This window comes from Brugia malayi (assembly GCF_000002995.4).
Source record: "Brugia malayi strain FR3 genome assembly, contig: Bm_v4_Chr4_scaffold_001, whole genome shotgun sequence".
Classification (NCBI taxonomy): domain Eukaryota; kingdom Metazoa; phylum Nematoda; class Chromadorea; order Rhabditida; family Onchocercidae; genus Brugia; species Brugia malayi.
The window spans coordinates 2,181,262-2,190,625 of NW_025062478.1; the positions used below are offsets into that span (position 1 = coordinate 2,181,262).

Sequence of the window (9,364 nt, forward strand, 5' to 3'; positions counted from 1 at the left end):
AAAAAAAGTTTAAATATTCAAATATATGGTTATAAACAATAAAATTGATGTGAATTACAAACTGAAATTTAAACGTGAACAACATATTTTGTATTTCTTCAATGTTATAATAAAAGTTTCGGAATAGGGCTTTAACATAATTTAATATGTTATACCAATAAAAAATAACGTATTAAATTCATGTCAGTTTTATTGTTTATAACTTTATTTATAACTTTTCATCTCTTCTAATATTTCAGATAATTTCGTATGCGATAATTATTGATTATGTCTGGCAGATGTCGTTATAAATTAATCGATATTGGTGCTAACTTATGTCATCCAAGCTTTCGGAATGATCTAAATGAGGTTATTGAACGAGCAAAACAATCAGGTAATTTATTAATTTATATTTTAAGAAATTGATTGAAATAAGAATGAATAAAATATAATTGTACGTGAAATGTTTTGTTGGATTGAAAAGTTCCACTATCTCATTGTCTCAGAGTGACCAGTTATTCACTGGAACTTGTTTATTGATGAATAGAGAAGAATGTCATAGAGATATAGATATGATATAGTTTAGTAAATATTTATGCAAATCTTCAAATAACAACAAATTGCGAAAATAATTAGGGAACTATGATTTGTTATGAAAAATTTCATTAGTATCACATGATATGTGCATTAATGGTTTTTTTTTTTTTTTTTCTTTCGAATAGTTTTTGTTGTTTTCATTGCAGGTTTGTGCAAAATAATGATTACGGGAACATCGGTAGAACTAAGCAAGGAAGCTCGAGAACTGGCACGACAGTTTCCAAATTTTCTCTTCTTTACAGCAGGTATTAGGATGTCTTAATTTTTTGCAATTTAGTAGGCTATTTGAGCTATTCGAATTGCAATTTATAGGTAATGAATTTGTTGTAACTTATTCAATCATAAATTATCAAGTTTAATAAGTTGTGATGTCGGAACACAAATAAAGTTACATTTGCTTTTCTTTTTCCTGTTTTTAAATTGTAATCGAATCTTTAATTACTATTAGCGGTTTTAATCAACAAGTATATTAAACATTTTTCGGCAAAATAATCATGTTGAAGGTGTCCATCCTCATGATGCAAAAGACTTTGATAATAATACAATATATGAACTAAGAAAACTATGCAATGAACCTGGTTGTGTAGCAGTAGGTGAATGTGGTCTGGATTTTAATCGAAATTTTTCACCACAAGATCAGCAAAAGTTGGTTTTTGATGAACAGGTGCTTAGAAATAATCTCTTTACATTTATGTATGTTTTTCTCTTTCTTTATAGATTTAAAGTATGTTTTGAAATGTTTAGCTAAATTTTTTCCTAAAGGCATTTCATTATATGTTCAACAACTGCAATATCGTTGCATATGTAGTTAAGAAAAAAAAAAAACTTCACATCAACTTTTAATGTGTTCCATTTTTCGATCGGTCATAACGTTAAATCTGTTTTAAACTGTCGTTAAGTAGTTCGGTTTGAAATTTCAAAGTTTGTTAATTTCGAATTCGTTGGTTTTTTTTCTTTGAAATATTTTCCAAAAAGGAAATTACAATAATTTCTTTTGTATTATTTGCATATTACAGCTTCGATTGGCATGTGATTTGAAGAAACCATTATTTATTCACGAAAGAGATGCACATCAGGATATGGTTGCTGCTCTGACCAGGTAATTTGATACATGATGTCATAAAAAAAAAAAAAAAAACATTTCCCACTAATTTTCCATTTCTAGTATTTTTTTTTTTATAAGGTATAGAGCTAAGAGATCATATTCGTTTTTTTTTTTTTTTTTTTTCAAATTATTTATGTCAGGTATAAAGAACAATTACCTCCAGTGGTTATACATTGTTTCACGGGTAAAGCCGTAGAAGCTGAAACGTATATTAAGATGGGCTGCTATATTGGATTAACTGGTTAGCATTTTGTCGTTGTCAAAAAGTAATGAAGAAAATAATTTCTAACCATGAGAAGAAAAAGAAGACAGGAAATGCAATGGAAGATTGAAACGATTGTACTTTTCATTATTTTCCCGTTATTATTGTGTTGGTATATCACTGATTATTCCTCACAATTGGAAGTAAAATCATTCATTTACCGTACACAGTTTATTTGAACTTCAATTATTACCTGACTGTTAGAGTTTTTTTTTTTTTTTTTTTTTATATATATATATATATATACATAAATAAAAATAAACAAGTTTTCATCATCATTTTGAATTAATTTTCTTTTTTTTTTTTTTTTTTTCTTTCCTTTTTATTGTAAAAATATCGCTCATGTGGTTGTCATTTGTGTCTATCAAACGATAAATTTAATTGTCTTTTAAAAATGGCCATATGAAATCTGCCAAAATTCTCAGCGCTATGTTTCTTAAAACTAGTTTTTGTTACAGGTTTTTTATGGAAAGATCGAAGCGATAATGGTTTAAAGTATGCATTGCGTCATTGTAGAATACCATTGGACAGAGTTGTTTTGGAAACTGATGCACCGTTTATGTATCCGAAAATTGATGACAAGAAGATTCCATTTGAAATTCGTAATTGCATCACGGATGAAGCAAAAAAATTTCATAAATTTGCATCATTTAACAGAAATGAACCATGTACTTTAGCGGCTATTTGTGAGCTTATTGCTGCTTATATGAATGAAGATCCAATAAAAGTAGCTAATATTACTACGGCAAATGCTAAACACATATATGGTCTAGAATAAAGAATATTTCCTTCTTCTTCTTCTTCATCGCAAAACAATTTTAGAATACAAATTGCAATAGGGAAAAAGAAGCAAAAAAAAAAAAAATATGCTCTATCATTTTACCATGAATGATTCATTTAAAAATTGTGTTGTAATGTCAATTATTTGATTATTTGATAAATTTAAGGAAATCTTATACAAGTTATAATCATCAAAATTTGTTGGTAATAGAAATTAAATTTGAAATGACGAATAAAACTGAAACTTGAGTTGATAATGCTTAATTATGATTGATAATTTCTTATAAATGCTACTTACTTACATTTATAAAGTATATATTGATTAATTTAAAAAGTGCACAAAATTTTGGAATGCTGAAATTTATAAAAGGTAATTTTAACGATAGCTTCTTTTCTTCCACATATGTGTTTTCATCGAATATTCTTATATGGCTATCAATAAAAGTGCTATAATAACTTATCGAATAAGTGTTATCATATCACATCATATCAATGATCCTATAAAATATCAATGTAGAATGAATTTTATTATTCAATTAATTTTTTTTTTTCCTCTTTCCATTAAACTGCTAATATTTGAAACATTTAATATTAATTTAAAATAATAGTAAAATTTCCGAGAATTGTAACATCTGCATCTATTCTAGTGACATTTATAGAATGAAATTTCCAAATTAAATGAATTCAAAAATTTAAATGTAATGAAATAATATGAATTTGAAGAAAATTCTATAGCTATCGAATAGGAGGAGCTAGTGAAGAAACAGAATAAATAAAATTCTTGTTCTTTGTAAATTGCTTGTTTGTGTGTTTCTGTTGTGACAATTAGTATTGTCGCATAAGTCATCAGTTGTCCACTGATAATATCAAAAATTTTTTCCTTTATCTATTGTTTCCTATTATTGCTATGAATTATTTAAATTTTTTATTGATAATAATTTATAATATATTTCTTTGCTTATATATTTTTATGTTACTTTATTTCAAGTATAACATATAAAATTATTATCATTTATGTAGCAAAAAATTTTTTAGCACTTAGCATTTTTTGAAAAAAAAAAAAACATTAATTAACACTAATCAATATTCAGTAAATAGAATTAATATTAATATCAAACTTAATGATTTCTTTTTTTTCCCATTTTTCAACTATTTTTTTTTTTTTTTTTTAAATTTATGCTTTCTCAAAGTTTCTTTTTTATATATTTATATACAAATTGTATTGTAATATCTTTAGAATCATATATTTTGAAAAAAATTATTTAATTTTTACTAATTTTAACTTGATAATATGAGACGATTTAATTTCTAATAATCTGATTAACTATTTAATTACTGCTTACAATATTGATTTCCGCAGTATTATTTACTTACTGTATTCATTTTTAAAACATTTCATTTCAGTTTCATTCGAAATTTTCTTTTACATTCGAATGAACAGCACCTTGTATTACTCATTAAACATCCATCATAACATAACATAGCACCAAGCAATGATGACAACAATTAGTGACATAAAATTTTAAAAAAAGAAACGAAAGTATGATGAAAAATCATTAAAATATCATTTCAATTTTAAAAAAAAAATTTTTTTTTTTTTTTTGTTAAAAATACTTTATGCGAAATTTTCTGTCTTCCCGTACACTTCTCATTAACATTACATTTTGTTCATTTATAAGTCAAAATGTTTTCTGATGCAACAATTTATTTCAAAAAATAAAAGGAAGAAAAAAAAAAAGGAAAGAAATTGAATTACTGTAAAATGATAGGAAAAGAAAAAAAATTTTAAAATTTCAATTCTTTCAATTTTTTTTTTTTTTTAAAATGTTTATTTCCAAATATTCAATTAATTGCTTCAATTTAACTACAATAACACATTTAGTCAACTGTGTACCATTTCTTTCGTTTTAATTTAATTTTGAAAACAAAAAAAAAAAAAGAAGAAAAAAAAGTTTTTTTTTTTTTCTTTCTGATATTTATTTGTTAAAAAATTCAATTTTTTTTTTCTATTGTCAATTTGTTAAAAATTATTTAAATTTTATTTGTTTACATTGTTAAATTGATGTTAAATATTATCATCTATTTTTATCATAATTAGTAAACATTGCTGTTATACTAGTGTTAATTTAATTTAAATTTTTGATTAAATAATTACTTTTTGCTTATAATATTTAATTACAAATCGATATTAAATGTATAATGAACAACGATCATTTAAGCATTTCATTTTAATTTAAACAGTATTAAATGTTTAAAGTAATTCAGAAAAAAAAAAAAACATGAAATTATCTCATTGATAAGTTTGCTAATTATTGATAATCAAATTAACAAATTAATTATGTATTTTATTCATTTAGCAAATATATGCTTTATTAAATGATAATTATGAATTTAGTTTCACTTCCAGCACTGAATAATAAAATAATACCAAAAATTGTTACTTTATTCATCGCTCACTTATGCAATTTCTTCATTTGATTAAAAATAAAAGGTCAAAGATTAAAGATTAAGAAAAAAATTTTTTTTTAAATTAATCCTATCTACAACGCTATTTTTGTAAATCTTTTTAACTCATTATTGATTGCTAATAATTATAGTATATGTATGGATGGGAGTGTAGTGGAGGAGAAGCGAAAGGTAAAATGAAAAAGGGATAATAATCTAAGTGACCGTCACCAAATGGTCACATTAGAACCTAACATATTTGCTACCTCCTATGAAAAGCACACACACACACACACACACACACAGACACATACATAAATACACATACAGAGATCAACAGACACACACACACATACACACATACATACATACATAGATATGTATTGAATAAATATATGTCACACACACTCAACCTCATAATCAACATTTCATTACCCTCAGTATCTTCACTTAACAAATTTTAAAAGGAAAACCCATATAGCTTCTGTTACTTCTTTTCATCACACTTTTTTTTTTTTTTTTTCATTTACTGCCAGTTTATTTCAAATTAAAATTTATAGCTTAAAATTTTTTGTGTAAAAAATGAAAAAAAAAAAAAGTTGAAATTTAACAAAATTATTAAAACAACACTGTTACCTGTTTTATTTTGTTGAGAAAAAAAGAAAAAGATCAATTTTGATACTTTTTTTTTTTTGTCATTTACTGCCAGTTTATTGTTTAAAAGTTTTTGCGGAAATAAAAAACTGAAATTTAACAAAATTAACACTTTTATTTTGTTAAGAAACATAAGTCAATTTTGACGCTTTTTTTTTTTGAGATATTTTAAAATAATATTATGTTATCATTTAATGAATTCATTAATAATATTTGAAATGATTTTAAATTGAAATTTAATGTTGATTTCGAATTTGAATTTGACTTGAATTAATTCTGGAAATTGAATTAGTACTTAATTTTAATTTGAACTTGAATTCTAATACTTGATGAAAATTTTACTGGTTTATAATTTGTATGACACACAAAAATGCTGCTAAATTTTTTTCTTGCATAATGGTAATAATTCCAAGTATCTCAATAATTTTTTTATAAACTCTTTTTTTTGTTTTTTTTTTTTTTTTTTTTTTTTTTTTTTTGTTATTTGTTCGCCATTTTGTTTATTTGTCAATAATAGATTATCTTATTTGTTGTACATTTTTGTTTTTTTTTTTTTTCATTTCACTAATTATATTATGAAAAAAGTGATGGAATGAATAAGGAATGAGTAAAAGCTGAAAATGAAAAACATTGAAATATTCTAAAATAAAACAAATCATCACTAATTATTTATTTATTTATTGGAAAAAACAAAAAAAAACTAAAATTCATTCGAAAATAATTTGCTGAAAATTACTGTTTTTTCTTTTTTTTTTTTTGGCTATATTAAAATCAAAATTTGATCAATTTTATTTGTTAAATTGTTAAAATCAAATATTTGTTAATTTATTAAGATCAAATATTTGTTAAGATTTGAGGTAATGTAAAAATTTCTATAATAATCGATTCCATATTTATTTTATGCTTCCATTTATTTTCAACTTTTTTTTTCCTTTTTATTATTTACTCTCACGTTTTGTTTACTTTTCAGTTAGCTGAACGGAAATTTTGAAGTTTCAAATTTGAGGAATATATATTATAAATATATAAATTTTATTTTTTTTAAAATTGCTTATATTTTTTGAAATAATTGAATAACATGCATAAATGTTGATTGATTATTTTGTTGATCGATCTTTTCACACTGTCAATAAATAGTTTTTTTTTTTTTTTTTTTTTTTTTTTTTTTTTTTGAGGGATTAAAATTGTATATTAAATTAAAAGAAATTATCCAATTAATAGAGCATTTGAATGAAATTTTGATAAATTTGATTAATTGTTATAATTATTATATAATTTAATATGCTATATATGTACAATAATATTTAGAATATTTAATTCTTTTCATTTCTTAAGTAATTTGGCTGAAAAATTTTTTAAATCCATAATTTAGCTTATAATTCATAAGCTCTCCCATTTCTTATTGATTTCAATCCTTGTTATATTATATTATAGAATCCTTCAATTGCAATGCTTCATAAATATTTGAGAATTCTTAAAAATCATTTTAATATCAGAAATCAATTTAAAGTTAATAAAAAAAAAAGTATTGGCTAATTTTGGATACAATTTTATTCATTACATATTAAATAATAAAAAAAATTCTAAGAATTTTCCTTCTTGTTTTTTTTTTCCTTTTTTCTTTAATTTAAATTTTTGAAATAGTTTTATCGGCTTTACAAATTGCTTTCTGTCTTTATCGTTAATAGTAATTATTATTATTATTCTAATCATTATTATTATTATTATTATCATTACTATTATTGTCATTATTATTATTATTATTATTATTATTATTATTATTATTATTATCAGTCAATATCTGAAATCTACATTGTACTCATTTGTTTATTTAAATATGATAAATATTTTAGAGGAAAAAAATGCCAAGTAATTAAAGCTATTTACAAACAAATTTTTTTTTTCTTTTTTTCCTTTTTCTTTTTTTTTTTTTTTTTTTGCAAATGAGGAAAATGCATTGTTTTATGGCGATTATTTCTTTTTTATTTAGATAAAATAGAGAAAAAAAAAGCGGATAAACCGGATGAATCGCATCTTTTCCTGCCGGAACTAAAATAATAACAATTAAAACTTTTTAGATTAAAATTTTTGATTAAAAATTAAAATGAAAATTGACAAAAACGAAGAAAAAAAAAGGAGCAAGAAAGGGTGTATTAAAGAGGAAAAAGGTACAATGATGACAATGACAAAAAAGTAAGAGATGAAATTTTACTTTTTTTCTCTCCCTTTCCCTCTCTCTCTCTCTCTCTCTCCCAGTCTTCTACATAAAATGAGAAATTTTGTTTTCAATTAATGGGAGAAAAGGCTGGTTGGAGGTTGGGGGGATCGAACCCCCGCCCTCTCGCATGCAAAGCGAGCGCTCTACCACTGAGCTAAACCCCCATGGCTCTTTCGTTGAGCTTTGTCAGCTAAAATTGATATTATTATCAATTGTTATCAATAAAAACTAATTGATTCATTTTCTCTCTCTCTCCCTTCTTCTCTCTCTCTCTCCCTTCTTCTCTCTTTCTCTCCCTCTAAATTAAATGGATCATTTCTTGCAATAATTTATTATTGATTATATTGTCATAATCAAATTACAATAATTAATCATATCATTAGCAATTAACAATTGTATTGCTATCATTGATTATTATAAATTATCATTGTTAAAGTTTTCTTATCAGTAATTATACCTTACTGATATTTAGCAATTAATTTTATTTTTGTAAATTAATCAACAAACAATATTTGTAAAACAGTGAATGACTAAAAGTTCAAATGTATGATTTAAAAAAGAGTGATAAAAGCGAAATGATATGATATGATCTGATATGATAGGAAGAATTGAGAGAGAAAAAGAAAACAAAGAAAAAAGAAAGTTAAACAATTATTACAGTAATAAAATGAAAAGAAAAGGAAAGTTTACCATTGAAAATATACATGGAATAATAGAAATAGATGAATTAAAAAAAATAAAAAAAGGTGACGAATTGAAGAAACGATTGTTTGATTAATATGAAATCATAACTATCAATAAAAATGCTTTTAAATTTCAATTTTTGCCATTTCAAATAGTTATTGCTATTGCTTACAATTCTACTTATCATTTATGACGTCTGAAATGATCGAAACAGTAAAATTTTATGAATAATATAACACAAAGTTTTCTCTATATGTTTTCATTATTATCATTCAGCTCTTACTTTATATGCTTTTATCATTATCATTCAGCTCTTACTTTATATGCTTTTATCATTATCATACAGCTCTTACTTTATATGCTTTTATCATTATCATTCAGCTCTTACTTTATATGCTTTTATCATTATCATTCAGCTCTTACTTTATATGCTTTTATCATTATCATTCAGCTCTTACTTTATATGCTTTTATCATTATCATTCAGCTCTTACTTTATATGCTTTTATCATTATCATACAGCTCTTACTTTATATGCTTTTATCATTATCATTCAGCTCTTACTTTATATGCTTTTATCATTATCATTCAGCTCTTACTTTATATGCTTTTATCATTATCATTCAGCTCTTACTTTATAT

General features: G+C 23.5%; 1 protein-coding gene, 1 non-coding gene and 1 further gene across 3 annotated transcripts; 1 reads left to right on the top strand and 2 right to left on the bottom strand.

Moving 5' to 3' along the window:
- Positions 1 to 267: 267 nt before the first annotated feature.
- Bma-crn-2 (hydrolase, TatD family protein) lies at positions 268 to 2,721 on the top strand (the record flags this gene model as incomplete). The annotated part of the gene is made up of 6 exons (XM_043081361.1): positions 268 to 373; positions 723 to 821; positions 1,080 to 1,240; positions 1,593 to 1,675; positions 1,822 to 1,922; positions 2,402 to 2,721. The coding sequence occupies 6 exons, from the start codon at positions 268 to 270 to the stop codon at positions 2,719 to 2,721; spliced, it is 870 nt and encodes a 289-aa protein (XP_042937295.1).
- A 5,218-nt stretch (positions 2,722 to 7,939) lies between these two features.
- Positions 7,940 to 8,080, bottom strand: Bm16689. The gene has a single exon (XR_006228073.1). The product of XR_006228073.1 is annotated as a pre-microRNA Bm16689 (primary transcript).
- A 52-nt stretch (positions 8,081 to 8,132) lies between these two features.
- On the bottom strand, positions 8,133 to 8,204 carry Bm14509. Its single transcript has one exon. It is a non-coding gene; the product is annotated as a tRNA-Ala (tRNA).
- Between the last annotated feature and the right edge of the window lie 1,160 nt (positions 8,205 to 9,364).